Source organism: Lepidochelys olivacea (assembly GCF_965140295.1).
Source record: "Lepidochelys olivacea isolate rLepOli2 genome assembly, chromosome: 16".
Lineage (NCBI taxonomy): Eukaryota > Metazoa > Chordata > Testudines > Cheloniidae > Lepidochelys > Lepidochelys olivacea.
This window is the reverse complement of record NC_140426.1, coordinates 19,096,808-19,113,907: the sequence shown is the minus strand read 5'-3', so window position 1 is coordinate 19,113,907 and position 17,100 is coordinate 19,096,808. Positions and strand designations below refer to the sequence as shown.

At 45.5% G+C, this 17,100-nt stretch overlaps 1 protein-coding gene across 1 annotated transcript; it reads left to right on the top strand.

Annotated features, from left to right (window-relative positions):
• Positions 1–3,705: 3,705 nt before the first annotated feature.
• On the top strand, positions 3,706–16,199 carry MYMK (myomaker, myoblast fusion factor; the record flags this gene model as incomplete). The annotated part of the gene is made up of 5 exons (XM_084649742.1): positions 3,706–3,840; positions 6,188–6,302; positions 10,831–10,979; positions 12,265–12,381; positions 15,473–16,199. 5 exons carry the CDS (start codon positions 3,706–3,708, stop codon positions 15,617–15,619), a joined length of 663 nt encoding a protein of 220 aa, XP_084505868.1. The 3' UTR covers positions 15,620–16,199.
• Between the last annotated feature and the right edge of the window lie 901 nt (positions 16,200–17,100).

Sequence of the window (17,100 nt, the reverse complement as noted above, 5' to 3'; positions counted from 1 at the left end):
TGGAACACATGTGCAACCTGATGTGTTTTTCCCCCCTTGGTGCCTAAAGCGCTGGCTTCAAACCAAACACCAGGCCCAGGGTTTGCAGCTGTGAAAAAAAAAAAAAATTCAACAACCTGTGGAATGTTTTCTTGCTTCTGAGAACTAGAGTACTTTTTATTGCTCAGTAGAACACTTTCCATGGCTGGCACCTACAGCATCCATCAGCCAACTGGATTTCCTTTCCAATGGGTTCCAAGTAGAGCTTGGGCAAAGACTACTGGGGGGGAAAAATAATTCTGCAAATATTCAGTCGTGTTTTTAAACAAATTCACTTTGGCCAGGTGCGCAGTTTGTTTCCTGCAAACGTTCGTGTGATGGCAATAGCACAAATGTTTGTGGCGAACAAGCGTGTAGCTTGCACGCCCAAATACTCGTGGCAAAAATTCATCCAGATCCTTGTGGTGAAATTCATTTTCTGGGAGCGTTCACACCACTCCAACCCAGATACTATGGTGCTGAAAGCAGAATGGAAAGATTAGATAGAGGATTATCAGGATTATGCTCATCCACTCAGGGAACAGAAATACCATGTGGTTTATGCGACCCTACAGCTTTGCCTTCTTGGCTGGTACAACAACACTGGAGAAGACTGAGTAAGTTTTAAAATGTTTGTGGTGAGTTTATTACTTATAAACGCAGGGGATTCACATGCATTGTGTGGGCAGATTTTAAACAAGCTTCCCGAAAACAGCTCTGCCAAAGCATTCCCTGGGACCCCAATGCACTTCAAACCTGACCACAACACCCCTTTCCATCGCAGTGTGTGGCCCCACACAGCCCTGCAAATGCATGTCAGTCCCAGCCTGCATTGCCTGCTGTTCTGCCACCCCAACCCCTTTCCAGAACAGAAATGGCCGGTCAGATAAACTGGATGGTGGTTACTGTGATGCAAACAAAGAGGGGACTGAGATGAAACCCAGCAAACTCATTCCACATGTAACCTAAGAAAGGTACATAGACCTCCAAAGTGGGCAGGCGAATGCATTAATGCACCAAACTGACGAGCTCCCCCCTTCCACCGTGGCTAAATTGTTTTAAAGAGAAGGCTTTCATTCCAAGCATCCCTTTCAGAGAGATCTCTTCCAAGGAGATAACGAGCCTGTCCTATCAGTACAAGAAACAGACGGTAGCTCATAGCATGACCCACAATCTTCTGCTTGAGCCTACAACCACAGGGACTATTGCTCAAGCATTACATTCCTATTCCCTGCTTCGCAAGAACAGCTGGACTGAAAAGATGCTGAGAATCTCTTCACGGTTCCAAGGAAAAGATATTAAGCTAGGAGGGGAGCCACAGGGCTATAATAAAAAGTCATAATAAACGAGAGAGGCCATTGAGTAGATTAGCAGCACAATGTTTGCTTGGCTTTTGGTTTCCTTTCATACAGCTTTATTCAACACACCGGGACCCGGTGAAGTTCTTTAGAAAGGTTCTACTGCTTCACTATTTAAGACAGATCTACAGCAGTTAAGATGCTATATGATCCATGGGGCAAAGCTTTAGGGCATTACTAAGAAAGAGGATGAATTTTAACTGTGTCAGAACACACAAATGACAGGACAAGAACATGTAACGGATTGTTACCTGTTGGAATCCTGTGTGGTTTTCCCATGGAATGACTAGTGAGCCTTAACATCCTACCTGAGAAATTATGGAAGGATTACAGCCAATCCTAGAAAGAAAAGGAGTACTTGTGGCACCTTAGAGACTAACCAATTTATTTGAGCATGAGCTTTCGTGAGCTACAGCTCACTTCATCGGATGCACGAAAGCTCATGCTCAAATAAATTGGTTAGTCTCTAAGGTGCCACAAGTACTCCTTTTCTTTTTGCGAATACAGACTAACACGGCTGTTACTCTGAAACCAGCCAATCCTAGGTCGCTGCTTCCTGCAGAAAAATAACAAAGGAGAATTTGCAGCTGGTATGTTCCTTTCTAGGTGGTGGACCATAGAATATCGGGGTTGGAAGGGACCTCAGGAGGTTATCTAGTCCAACCCCCTGCTCAAAGCAGGACCAATCCCCAATTTTTGCCCCAGATCCCTAAATGGCCCCCTCAAGGATTGAATTCACAACCCTGGGTTTAGCAGGCCAATGCTCAAAGCACTGAGCTATCCCTGCCCCACACCATAGGAAAGTCCACACCCTTATGGCCACTGTTAAGTCTGGAACTTAAAAAACTTCAGATAAGTAAAAGGACACAAGCTTGCAGGTCAGCAACAAAAACTCTGCTGTATATTGGTTTTCCGCAGACCACATACATTTAAGGTTAATAGATTTTAAGGTCTGATAAAACCATTACAAATAGCTAGTCTGTTGCCATCTCATAGGGGGCCAAGTTCAGCCACTCTTTCTTCTGTCAAGCTCTATCTGACTCCAAGAGCAGTCCAATGATTTCAGCTGAAAGTAAGTACTACTAAGATTGAGTACAGTGGCCCATACTTTTAAAGTAAGTGGTTTCCATGGAAAACTACTCCGAATGTTAACACACAATGGGCTAGAGCAGGGGTGGCACGTAAACTGCACCTCCCAGAGCTGGTCCCAATTTTTCCTTTAAAACTTTTTTTTTAATGGAAAAATGGCTTTTTGAGCTAATGGAAATTTTCTCACCAAACTTTTCATTTTTGTCCAAAACAAATGGTTTGTTTATTTGAAAACCAAAAATAATATTTTTTCAGTTTTTAATAACTGAAAAATGATGGCAAACCTAAAAAATCCACTTAAAGTTATAATGAACAATACTTTTTGATTGTTTTGTATATTTTTCAACTCGTTCTAACACCACTTCAAGAGTAGTCCTATGGTGCGCTGTGACTCCCTGACACCCCTCTGAGTCATAATTGCTCCTCTGCTTCCTCCTAGCTGCAGTGGGGAGTAATTTACTCTTGGGCTATCCCAGCAGCATGTATACGCAGGCTAACACAGCTGCCTGGCCAATGAGTTGAGGAGGTGGAGCTAATCCATCCATTCCCGCCCAAACTGAGAGGTGGTGGAGAAAAGCAAGCTTGCAGTCAGCTTACTTCTGGGCTCCTGGATTCAAGGTCTATGTGACCCATGCATGAGTACAACCGAATTCCTATGCCCCCTTACTCCCTTGTGCCAGCATGTAGTCCGTGTCACTAGCTGGTCCAAATGAGGCCTATTCTTCTTTCCACACATGCACCCTCTGCTACTTTCAGTGGGAATCCCCCCAGGGAACAAAACTTGTCCCATATATGTTGCTTGATACCATAACAGCCTGTTTACAAGAACGCTGGGCAAGAGTGAGACGTGTCAAAGGATGTTTTGCTTGGCGACACAGGGCATTTGTCCCCATTGAGCTCCAATGCGTTTCAGGAATGTTAAAAAAAAAAAAAAAAGAAAGAGAATGTGAAGACCATTTAAAGGGCAAGCCATCAGCAGCTGTGCCATCTTCCCCTTCAGCTGCTGGCACATGTCATCTGCTGACATCACCTAGAACGAACCCAGCATCAGGGCATTTAAATTTTAAAGCACACTTGCCACAGCTGTTTTCACAACACTCTGTAGTCCTACTTAGAGCTGCTCCCTGCTGTCCTTCTGAGTTCTCTCTAACCAGCTTTCTTACTGATTTTTTTAAAAGGTTTTATTCCTCTGAATAATAATATTCCTCCGCGTTCTCCTGTGATTGTCACCCATCCCTCAATGGGTTCACTAGTTGCCAAGCTTCTCCTCCCAACTATCAGCAGCCTGGTCTTCCTCCCGACCATCAGTATTGCAGCCAAGCGAAGATTCCACATGGAAGCCATGGTTTATTTCTTCACTATGTTCTTTGTTGCGGTAAGAATTCCTTCTGTTTCTTTTGTTGGCAATGTCCTACTTTACCCCTTTTCTGCAGAGTCTCCGTTGGGAAATAAACATGCAAGTGGGATGAAGGATTTACAAAACAAACAAACAAACAGGAGTCTTATGAAATACTAACGGGGGGAAACACCATACACTGGGGGGGGGAACATAGCGTATTGCGTATCTGAAAAATACCCACTGTTGGATACGTCTTGCCACTGTGTATTGCCCTGAGTATTCTGAATGAGATTCTTCAGTTTATGATAACAAAGAGCAGTGATCATAGGGAAATATATTTGAATCCTTTATTGTAATTGCACATTTAGGGTGTGGTAGCATCTGTCGGTTTGTCTGTTACAGTTCATAAGTGGCCATCCCGTATTCTGGTTTTAAACTGTATTTAAAGTAAGTTGATGTTTTGTAATTTTAGACAAAAGCATACAGTGGAATTATTGATTTTACGATAGCTGAATTATGGTGTAAATTAAAGCTGGGAAAGGGGGAATTTATGGAGTAGCAGAGGAAAGATTGAGGGAGATGCCACAGAGTTATCAAGAAAGATGATTATTAACTTTCCAGTCTGGCCGAACAGTCTTGAAATTGTACTAGCCTAGAGTGAAAATCTATTTGCCTTCCCTTCCCATGATAATAATGGGGGTAAGAAGGCTATTTTGTTCACATGCACACACAGAAATAATTAATTCACTTGCTCTAGTCATGCAGATGAGTAGGACTTTGCACAACTGTTCACTCTATTATTATATACACACATTGTTTAACTATACAGAATAGAATTCGCATCATCAACCTAGTTACCTTTCATAGAATCATAGAATTCAGAGATACTGAAATTTTTACACATTCTTAATTTATTTACATGCACATTTCATAGAATCATAGAGTATCAGGGTTGGAAGGGACCTCAGGAGGTCATCTAGTCCAACCCCCTGCTCAAAGCAGGACCAATCTCCAATTTTTGCCCCAGATCTCTAAGTGGCCCCCTCAAGGATTGAACTCACAACCCTGGGTTTAGCAGGCCAATGCTCAAACCACTGACACAGTGGGGATGAGTGTGGTATAAGAACCTGAACAGAACTGGATTTCTTCCTCCATGCCCAATAACTGAACTCATATAATATTTAGCCTTTTCCATCATAGATTTCAAAGCACTTTGTAATGGCAAGTAAGAATCGTTACACCCATGTTACAGATGTAGGGAAACCCAGGCCCTGGAAGGTTAAGTGACCTACCCAGCATCGTCAAAGCACGTCGGTGGCAGAGCTAGGAGTAGCACACATGTCTCCAGATGCACAGTGCAGTGCTCCATCTGCAGGACCACGCTCATCCCTTATTATAAAGGCCAGCCTTGTTAACAGGGAAAAAAATCCTACTAGCATCTAAAAACCTACCAGACTGGCTAATAAAACTGTACCATGCCACGTAAACACATTTGGCACCATTTTAGGACCTATTACAACTCCCACTGAAGCCAATAGAAAACTTGCCAAGGACTTCGATAGGAGGTGGATCGGGCCCTTAGAGAATAATCTGAAGATGCAAAATATTAGAATGTAAGAAAAGGGAGACAGCTGCCAGGGCTGTCAGAGTATGTCAGGACGAGCAATGCAGTGATGCAGCTGCTGCTGCATTGTATAGTCCCACTCAGACTCCCCCACAGGAAATTCTTCAGCCCAGTGAAAGCATCTGTCCATCTTAGACAAGTGCTTCTACTTCAGCCAGAAATGCTCTCTCCAGCTCTCTCCTCCCCATCTCCAGCCTTCTCAAAGCCCAGCACCAAGCGGGGGAGGGGGGGTTCTCTCAATGGCAAAAGCTGCCATAGAAAAGAGAATGGGCTGAAGAATTTGCAGCAATTCTCACCGTAAACGATATTGGTGTCCCCAGAGAGAAATGCTGGCAAGAATTGTGTCAGGTCCATTTGTTGCCAAATGGGTAAGAGACCAAATCAGGAATGGAGAAGCATCTCAGAGCTAGCAGAGGGGGCGTAGTGGAGTCTAGTTGTCCGAGGAAGAAACTAGAGCTAGGCAAATATATACAACAAAAGAATTCCCACAAATATGCCTTTGATATTCCCAGTGAATTTTCTTTGCCTGTGCTCATACCCATTGTGCATGAAAATGTTTTGCAAATATTGTAGCGAATGAGTTTACGGGCAGGAACGTCCATTGAACCAGTGAATTTTAAGGGAATGCTGCAGAGCTTGAAACTCGCCCTTATACAGAGAAACAGCACAAAGGCCTAGGCACAGTGTAAGTCCTGTTTAGGCTCAGTTGTGGCTGACCCCTGCCTTGGTAATGTGCCTTTGAATTATCCTTTTTAATAGATTTACCATGCATGTGATGGACCTGGTTTGTCAGTGCTATGTTTCATGCGGTATGATATCCTGGAGTATTTCAGCGTCTATGGGACGGCTTTGTCCATTTGGGTGTCACTGATGGGTAAGCATGAGTCTTTGTCAGTTCTTAACATGTTGCAATATTTGTGGGTTGGTGTTTTAGGGTACAGGACTTGTTGGTGTCTGTGTCACAATGGTTAGTGGGCTTCAGTCATGAGAGAGATGCTGTCCCCTATGACTCCCAATTATAGGAGCCAACTTTGAGATATTTCCTTATGGAACCCAACCCAAGCTGTGGATTTCTATGATTTGAATTGTGCTAGGGCCTCAGGCCTGTAATCATAGGCCAGGGTCCCACTGTGCTAGGTGCTGTACAAACTCAGAACAAATAGACAGTACCTGTCCTAAAGAGTGGCTGGAAAAGCTCTGCATCTGGAGACAAGCACTGATTCTTGACAGATCTGTTTAGGTATTTGTACCACATTCCTCGCCCTGGAAGCCAAGAAGCCCACAGATGGATGTCCACCACCATTATCAACTCTTAAGCAAATCTTTTTATACCAGGGCTCATTTCTTCAAACTCTGGCAAACATACATAAGCAAATCAAAACTCATTTCTTCTAACAAATAAATCCCCCTGATTTATCAGGACCTAATTTTGGCTGTGAGGAAATATCAGAGCATGTTGGGAAATGGAAAAAATATCTCATTACCCTTTTTTATTTAAAATCTGTGGGTTTTGACCGTTTTCATTTTTTCCTTTCCCCCCTCCACCCTCCCTCCACGCCGTGTTTCCCATTTCCCTGCTTTCTTTTTCTCCCTTCTTCCATAAAGGGAAAAGAAAGGGCAAAGAAAAAAAGAAAAACAAAAGACTAAATTTTCCCTCTTTGATACGGTCAACACATTCTTTGAAAAAACTTTTTCACAAGAATTTCTGATTTTGGCAAAAAGGCCAGTTTTCAACAAAAAAATGTTTCATTCAAAAAATTCCAACCAGCTCTAGAATATATATTCTCTACCTTGATTCACGTGAACGACTGACAAATCACTCAACTCTACCAACCTTCCCAAAGCTCAAGTGAGAGTTTACAGTCACATTCCCAACATGCCTTGAGACCATTTTATCCCCACCTCTCTGGTCTCTTTTGATGGAAGGATGACTTGGCCAACATGGCCCTTCCAGGCCAGGGTATCCAGAGTTTATGCAGCATTTACACAGAAAAGGGGGACTGGAATACTTCACCCCACAACTAGGAACATGATAAACCTTCTGTATGTTAAAATGAGTGTGGGAGAAGTTAATCACAAATATGGTTGAGCTCAACAACAGTTTGAATATCAAGGGAAGGGTTCAGCTTGGTTCCTAATCTATCCATCGTGTGTATAGTCTCCTTTGTGATGACTTTAAAAAAATAGGCAAATAAGATTCCAGGGCCATTCTCCACTTGATTAGAGCAATTTCAAGGTAAATGAGTTTTAATCTCTATAACTTGGCTGGTTGCAGCTCGGTTGAACTTGATTGCTTTACTATTGAATTTTACAAAAAATAAAAAAATCAGAACTAAGAGGTTTAAACTATTGACCATCAGGGAAACAAATTAAAATGCGGACATTTATCCCTGTAAAAATGTGATCCAAGGACACAGAAGGTGTGGTGACTGAAATGTGGGATAGCTTTTCACCATGTTGCTTGTAAAGATTGAACACACATGTGCGTACGTACAGACCCTTGGGCATGTTTCCTGGAATGCAAATCCAGGACAGCCATAACACAGCTGGGTAAGCTGGAAAAGCATGGAGCCCACTGGGATCCATAACTTTTAATCAGTTATTACCTGATTCTGTGCTAAACAAAAGCCTCTAATAATTTACTTGCACTGGCGACTTCAAGTTTCCAAACTTCAAGCAGGTGTCTGTGCAGCCTCTGCTGCATCCAGAGCGAGTTAGCAGGATTCAGATCTTAGGGTGGACAGGGCCCAAATAGTCCTATAGGATCACATGTAGAAGATGGTGCAAAGTCATTAGGGCTGAGGGCTCAAAGTGAAGAGAATAAGGAGGAAGCTAGAGATCCTACCATGCCTGACCATTGGCTCAATTGGCTCAAGTGCCTTGGCCTGTCCACCTGGAAAACTGAATATTACGTTGTTCCCCAGGATCTCCTGGGAAAGTGAATTCAGCCACCACACCCTGAAACCTCTGGAGTTTGGCTGGCACTTGCAAAGTCAACTAGGGGAATTTAGCTACACAAATCCCACATCCACATCCACCCTAATTGAATTGGCCTCGTTAGCACTAACCCCCCACCCCCCACTTGGTAAGGCAACTCCCATCTTTTCATGTGCTGTATATTTAGTCCTGCTTACTTGTATTTTCCACTCCATGCTTCTGATGAAGTGGGTTATATCCCACGAAAGCTTATGCCCAAATAAATTTGATAGTCGCTAAGGTGCCACAAGGACTCCTCGTTGTTTTTACAAGTCCCACTGAAATTAATGGGAGCTGTGTGGCTAAAGTCACCATCATCCTTGGAAATCTTAACCTTTGGGTAAACTTTTCAAAAGTGTCTAAGTCAGGCAGGGCCAAACTGTGGCTCGTGAGCTGCACACAGCTCTTTTACAGTTAAAGTGTGGCTCGCGGAGCTCCCCCTCCACACACAACCATTCTCTATCTACCAGACTGGGCTGGGGGGAGCTTGGGGTTTCTGCCCTGCAGGGAGGGATGTCTAAGGGCTTTAGCCCCACAGGGGGCCATCAGAGCAGAAGCCCCAGGCCTCAGCAGATGCCACCCCATGGGGTTGGCTGTGCGTGTGTTGCGGCTCTTGAACTTCTGAAAATTATTGTATGTGGCTCAGAGGGTCAGTAAGTTTGGCCACTCCTGATCTAAGTGATTTTGAAGCCTAATTTCCATTTTGAAAAGGGACTGAGTCCCTTAAGAGCCTAAATCCCTTTGACTTTCAATGAGATGCAGGCTCCTGGGTGCCTGTGTCACTTAGAAAAATGGAACTATGTTCCTAAATCTTTGAGATACTTGAAAAGTTTTACCCTTTGTCTCTTTCTGCAAAGGTGCCTCGGAGAGCCACACACAAGAGAACTCTGAGCCTGTGAGCCCTTGTCTGCACAGCTGTGGGTCAGACTTGGTGTGGCCCTGAAATAATCGTGCAGTTTATATTCCCTACAGATAACCCAGCAAGTCCTGTCTCACACTAGGGTACTAAAGAACTAGATGGGCCCAAGTTCCGCCTGAACAATTAACAAGATTTCTGCTGTTTGATCTCCTCATAGCACTTTACTGGGAAGAAATGATCGTCGTGGCTAATATTGTTAGCATGTCTGTGTTTGTACAGCACCTAGCACATTAAGGTCCTAGCTTATGACTCAGGCCCCTAGGCAGCACAGTAATACAAATAATTAATAATAATCACAATTATGTCATGCCACCATGTGGAACAATGGGAAATATCCACTTTGTGCCACTGCCCCGCACAATACAATGCAGTCTTGTGCTGTTCCAAACCTTAATTGTTTTGACAGACAAGCAGAAAATATCAGAGGCCAGCTTCCTACTGCTTCTCTCGGTCTGTAATTGATGACTTGGGGGAAGGAGGTAGCCAGCTACACAGTGCTAACTGATCCAATCCTGGGCAGTTTGTCAGCTGGGAAAGCCGCCACGTGAAATATTATAAAGCACTGAGTGGGCCATCAGACTGAATGAATATTCCTAGCCCTATTTGTTCTGCGTGCAGAGAGGGCCAGGTGCTGTAGAACGAGCTGGTCTTAGATTGCTCCATTTTAAAGTTGTTCTTAAAAACCTCTGATGGCAGTGATTCTACCCCCTCCCTTGGAAGCCTGTTCCAGAGCTTAACTACCCTTAGAGTCAGACGGTTTTTCCTACTATCGGACCTAAATCTCCCCTGCTGCACATTAAGCCCATTACTTCTCGGCCTATCTTCAACGGACGTGGAGAACAATTGATCACCTTCCTCTTTGACAACAGTTGGTGTTCCCTGTGTAAGATACGTCTAGGAACCTCAGTATGTCCCCACTGCGCCGAAATGCGCCCCAAAGCCCTGTCTGCAGCTAGAATCTCACTTTCTGGGAGAGAGCTTTGCGGCATCTCCAGCTGGTGTCCTGCTAACCTCCCCTTAATCCCTGCTTGCCTGGAGGCAAGGAGCTCTGGTGATCTCAGTGGTCTTTGAAGCTATCTTAGATGTGACACTGTATGTGATTCTCTCACCTCTGACTAAAGCTGCCCCTGGTTAAGAAGGAAGGAAGGAAATTAACTGGAGGGTAGAACATTTTCATGAGACATTAAATTACCCTTTTTTTATCTCAGAGAGCCTGGGAGTCAGGAAATCTGGGATCTACTCCCAGCTCTGCTAGAGGTTTCCTGCCCACCCTTGGGCAAGCCACTTTGCCTCTCTATGCTTCACTTTCCCCATGCACTGTATAATAACACCAACCTAATAGAGGAGTGGTGGGGTTAGGGTCAAATTCTCAGGGCTTCCATCAGCCATGTTTAGCCCAAAGTGAACCCTTGGATGGAAGGTGCTGTAGAAACACCAAGTATCTGGAGCAAATCAAAGCAATGGAAGATTAGATGCTCTGATCCTCACTTTGGTTTGTGCCTTGCAGCTCTGGCAGAGTTTGATGAGCCTAAAAGGTCGACCTTTGTGATGTTCGGCGTGCTCACTATAGCAGTGAGGATTTACCATGACCGATGGGGATATGGCGTCTATTCAGGACCAATCGGGACGGCCGTCCTTGTGATAACCGTGAAATGGGTAAGTAAGAAGCCAGCTGGCCACTTCACATGGGCTAAGTCACTTCTGGACAGAGAGCTGCAAAGTTCTATCCACCACATCAGTCCCATGTAAGCCCTGAGGTCTGCTTGTACCCACCTCTCAGCCTACCATCAAAGAACAAATTGGGAGTTTCCCAGTAAAGCTTTCAAGCGACAGAGAAGACACTGCAGGGGGAATAATTTTCTTTTCTAAACCAAAGTCTGCTGCACATTATGACACTGGGGCTGGATTCAGAAGGGAAATGGAGTTATTCTGTGTTCAGTGAAAACGGAAAGCAGGCAAATAACAAAAAGCTTTTGTGATCATTGCCGGATTTGATTGGTCTGAGCCACTCTAGCGGATCTCATGTTCTTATGTTTCTAGTCATCAAGAATATATTTATGGAGTTTTTACAATAACCAAGAGGCAGTGTGGTCTGGTAAATTGCCCTGAAATCAATGGAAGATTTACCTAAAAACAGGTGGTACAGCAGAGCCATAATTCTGGTGGAACAAACACAGGTCTGATTCTGTTTTAAGGCTACACAATGTGGCTTCCAACTTCTGGGGGTGACTAGAAAACAGTGGCCTTCCAAAGGGCATATTATGCAGCAAACCATAGGTTGCCACGAGTCAGATTTATTAAAGAGAGTGTCAGAGTTATTAGAGAGAGAGAGTGTGTGTAAAATTGATAGAACAAAAACTGTGTAAGGACCAAGCATCATGGAAAATTCAGTGAGCCCAGTCCCAAGTTAATAATGTCACTAACCTTCACTTCTTTATTAGTATTTATTGTATTACTGTAGCCCAGGGGTCGGCAACCTTCGGCGCGCAGCCCAACAGGGTAATCCGCTGGCGGGCGGCGAGACATTTTGTTTACGTTGGCTGTCCACAGGCACAGCCCCCCGCAGCTCCCAGCGGCCGCAGTTCACCATTCCCAGCCAATAGGAGCTGCAGATTGGGGTGCATTGTCAGAATGATGTGAAGGCCTAATAAAAAGGGATTTGCTGTGGCGAAGGGAAAAGTAGCCAAGTGCCTGCCCACACTGTACCTTGCTCTACTCAAGACTCACTCTTGAAAGCAGCAAACAAGAGCACAATCTTCTCGATCTCATGTCCGGTCCCAGGCGTTAAGAGCTTTAGGATCAAAGAGAGTAACCCAACCAGCCAGTCACTATCAGAGGTTTTGCTTACTTTGCTTTTTAATTGCATGGGATCTTTCAGAAGCTGAACAACGAGATTGAACATGGGGTGAAAGGGCTTCACGTGCTTTCTGTTCCCTTCCAGCTGCAGAAGATGAAAGAAAAGAGAGGCCTGTACCCTGACAAGAGCGTCTACACACAACAGATAGGCCCAGGCTTCTGCTTTGGGGCGTTAGCACTCATGCTGAGATTCTTCTTTGAGGTACCTGTCTGCACAATAAATTACAGTGATAATGACACTGTAGTCATTATCACTGTGTGAAGGAGATTCCCAGGGTAAGAGGATCTCTGGTTCAAATCCAACCCAGGCCAGAATTCATCTAAAATTATTGCCTAGTCAGCAGGTCTTAGTCTTAGTCCTAGTCCAGGTGCCAGCGGACAGATGTCCATTTCACATACAAAAACCACTGCCAAAGGCTCACCTGAGCAGACATTGTGCTGAGTAGTGATTTAGGTGCCTACATCCCTGTTTTGACTCCCTGCAATCCCCAAGACTCCCGCCAAACTCTGTAGGTGCCTAAACTCACTCGGCACCTAAGTGTCAGGTGAAAGGTCCCTCGGTGCCCATGTTGCTGCCTCTGAACATGCGCGTGGCTGCCTCACCCTAAGCGTCTGGAGGCCTATCTCCCGCGTAAGCCCCAGAGCAACTCGCATACCCGGGGAAGCCGGGCATTCATCCACCTAAATCATATGTGGGGCCCAATCCAGTAGACATATGCTGAGGCCACATAATGGATTGGACCCCCTACGAAATCCTGCTGAAGAAGGAAGGGGTGGGGCCACTACCTAGCAGTTAGAGTGCTCACCTGGACTGTCGGAGACCCAGGTTCAATTCCCTCTCTCGTCGGCATCTCCCATTGGCTAGCTACATGGCGTTCTGGCTTTTGCGGATTACATTGGCCCCTATCTTCCCCATGCATTGTATTGGATCCTAGGTGCCTCGCTCAGGCTTTGTGGATGGCAGTGTTGTTTTCTAAGCATCTAAAAGGTGGGCTCTGCAACACTGCGTATTGCAATACCTAAATCCCTTCATGGACCCCACCCTTCTTGCCCTAACTCACGGCACCACAAGGCCCTGAGGAGCTCTGCCAAAGGTGCTAATAAGACTATTTAAATGGACGGCTTCTCACAGTGGGCATGCCACCCTCTCATGCAGCTCCCCAAGGGAATGCCTTCAACCCCTGCGCACTGAACAGCTTAAAAAGGAGGAAAACTGATCTATTAATAGAGCCCTGCAAATCTGCAGATATCCGCCTTATATCCACGGATATCCATGGACTATGTTTGCAGATCGCGGATCGGATGTGGATACAAATTTTGTGTCTGCGCAGGCCTCTATCTATTAATTATAACCAGAGTTGGGCAAAGAATTGACAGCGAATCATTTAGTTGATGAAGATTTTTTTCGTCTCTTTTTCCATTGGCAAATTGTCTGTGAACAGCTCACAATTTTCTCCAGTGGGGGGACCTCTTGAAAATCTGGCCCTGTGTGATTTAGCCAAAGGTCAAAACCCATATCAGTGGCAGAGTGAGGACCAGAACCCAGGAGTTCTGATGAAGGGCCTGATCCAATGTCCACTGAACTGAGTGGAAGGATACTGATTGACTCCAATGGGCATTGGATTGGGCCCTCAACCTTCTGCTGTAACCACTAGACTATACTCTTTTCCTGTACAGAAGGCCCTACATCACCAATGTCCATGAAGAAAAGGGGACATAACACTCTCGACCCTGCCTCTCGCTGAGCATGTGTTCAGCCCTTGGGTTACTGCCATTTTGTGCATTGGGAGCAAATCGATACGACTTCACAGGGCTGCCAGAGGATTATTTTTCAAAGCTTTAAGTAATTGCAACTTCTAGCAGAACATAAAAGCGTCACTTAGCACAAATTCCCCTCCCCCCAATCCACAATCTCCTCCTTCCTTCTGCTTGAGCTTCTCCTAAGCAGTGTAATGAAACACTTCATTCAAGAGCAGAGAAATGTGCAAATCAGCCTGTGTTAAGTCCACTTTACTTTTCCACGGCTGCCTGTTTAAGGCTGGAAACCCTTTTTCAGCACTGAAGGGAGGCAGAGGTCTCAGGATCTCATTTCTGGGCTGGTGGGTGTGACCGGTATTGCCCAGATGGCCTGTAACAGAAGAGGGGACGGGTAGGACGTGTACACAGAGCATTTATCAGTGATGCTCCTCGAAGGGAGAGATTTTCCAAAGAGCTCAGTGCTCCCATTGAGGCACCTGAATAAAGGCCCCATTTTCAGAAGTCCTCTGCATTCATCCTGGCCAAAATAGAAGCCAATCTCTTTTGGAAACTTGGTCTTGTTGCGGAGGCAAACCACACTGGGCCAGGTAGTTGTGAGTCTATTTGGACACAGCTCCTTTGTGGGAGACCACGAGTTGCAAATATGTTCACACCATAAGGGTGAAATTACACCAGAGACCAGCCTGATGAGGGCATATTCCATGTCTATGGGGATTTGCCAGTACTGGGTCTAAGTTCAGGCGTACCAAAGCAGTAGAAGCCTGCTGTACCATCTTAGGTGAGAGGTACTGCAATTTCTGGCACTTCGGGCAAATCAAAAGGCTTTCACAGTGAGTTGCTAGATGCTATACCATGGTCTCTTAATCTCAGTGCCCCAAGCCATGCTGGCATCTCTGTGATACTGCACACAGCAGATCTCCAGAGCTTCCCAGACAGGAGGTTCCAGCAGCAACAGCCACCCAGAGCTCAGTGAAAAGTGCAACAAATAGTTCACCTCCCTTTTGTTTTCACTTTCTGTGAGCATCCGCGTGACTGGTCTTTACTAGCATGAATAGCCCTCAGAGCGCAACCTTTCAGCATGCACATCCAAGCATCAGCAGAGAGCTAAATATAGTACAGTGGCAGAGAACTCATTTTAAATCTGGTTTCTGCAGCAGGCATTCACACCAGAAATCCACTGACGGGCCTGATCCAAAGTCCACTGAAGTCAATGGAAAGACTGCCGCTGACTTCAATGGGTTTTGGATCAGGCCCTATAAGAGCATTGCTTATCCAGTCAGGGAACAGAAATAATACCATGTGATTTATTTGACCAATCGCAACTAAGCAACACAGCTTGAATTTCAAATAGCAAGGCACTGAATGAAAAGGGAAAAAGACTGAATGGGGTGCCAGGGCAGAGAACCATGGGATTAAATCTGTCCTGTGTGTATATGAAATACTCTAAAATTTCAGTGATGTGAGAATCTTGAACCCAGAGAGGACGCAAATCCTCCAGCAGTGGAAACTCTCACTGACTCTCTCTTTGGTTTCAGGAGTGGGATTACACCTACGTGCATAGCTTCTACCATTGTGCTTTGGCCATGTCCTTTGTCCTGTTGCTGCCCAAGGTGAACAAGAAGGCAGGGAATGGGGGAAACCCCGCCAAACTGGACTGCTCCACTCTCTGCTGCTGTGTGTGATAAGAGTCTCCCCCTGCCTGGAGGCTGGGGCGCCTGTATCCCAACACGCACCTGTTCGCCACCTGGAAGGACCCTACGAAAGTTATGCAGCCCTCGCTCGTTAGTCCAGTGGGGATTGTGACCAGAAACAAGCTGCCAGCTCTGAAGCTTTTTTCCCTGCGGTGGAAAAGAATTCCACTGCCACCCCCCACACCAAAATGCAGGTTGTTACAAATTTTTAATTTGCTGATGAACAAAACTGGTCCTATTCAACCTGAAAGGCCTTGTCCCTTGGCCATCATTCATACCAGAGGCTTCCATGTGTCCATGTAGCCAGCTGATAACTTTCTCAGTAACTGTGTGTATATTCCCCAAAGAGAAACTTTTCTCCACCTTAGAGAAGTCCTGGCTGGCAAGTGATCCTGTCCATTGGCTACTGAGTAAATCCAGCAGGTCTTTGCATCCCCTAGAGAGTTTGGTGGGTCACATATCCCCATGGGGCATCACATTTCGTTTGCCTTTGGAAATGAGCGATAATATTGCACTTTGCACACTTGCAAGTGTGAGTTTGCTAAACCTGAGTGAGTGGGGTTTTGCTTTTTGTAACACTGAAATAACAGAGCCTGTATTTTTGCTAGACATTTACTATTTTATTTACACCTTCTCTTAACATTATATGTTTAACATGTTGATTTTGTAAGTATGGCCCAACCGAACCCTTAACACTGTGATTTGGGTACAGAGCAGATACCAGTGTTGTGGGTCACACAACTATCCTAACCTTAATGTCATTATTAGATGTTTAGAGAGAGCCACGGATGTACAGGGCACCTTACAGACAGAGAGGAGACAGAATCTCTGCCCTTGAGAGCTTACAGCCTAAATAAGGCCAGACAAACACAAGAGAAGACAACTGTGCAGAAGAGGGAGAGGGGAAGATTTGTGAGGAATTGCCTGAAGAGGAATGTGAAGAAGGAGAGAGGACCAAGAGAGACTGTCCCAGGCATAAAGAGCAACATGACGATTGGCTCAGAGGCCATGGCCCTGAATGACCGAGGAGGCCAGCTGAATCTGAGGTTATAGACACCCTAGATGGGAGAGGATCTGAATCCAGCCTACTGCTCTGAAGGTCCTGCGGGGGCACTGGCAGGGTGCCGGGGGGACACAGGTAGCCTAGCTTGGAACTCTGGTGCACAGAGCCTCCAGGTCTTTGTTCTCCCCTCCTATTCTCTCCGCTTGTCATTGGAGCTCTTGCAAATACTGAGCAAACCCCCGAAGCTCTGGCTTCGCTCAGACTCGCTCCTCACTCAGCCAAACTGCTCGGCAAAGTCAATGGCAGTTTTGCCCGAGCGAATAAGAAGCTGAAGGATTTGGCCCCCGGCTACCTCCTCTCCTCTGCCAAATCCACTCCGCCTCAGAGTGAGCTGCAACACTGGGCACTTTGTGCTTGCGAACCTGTTTGGCTCACACAGCCACCAGGTGTGCTTGCACAGAAGCTCATT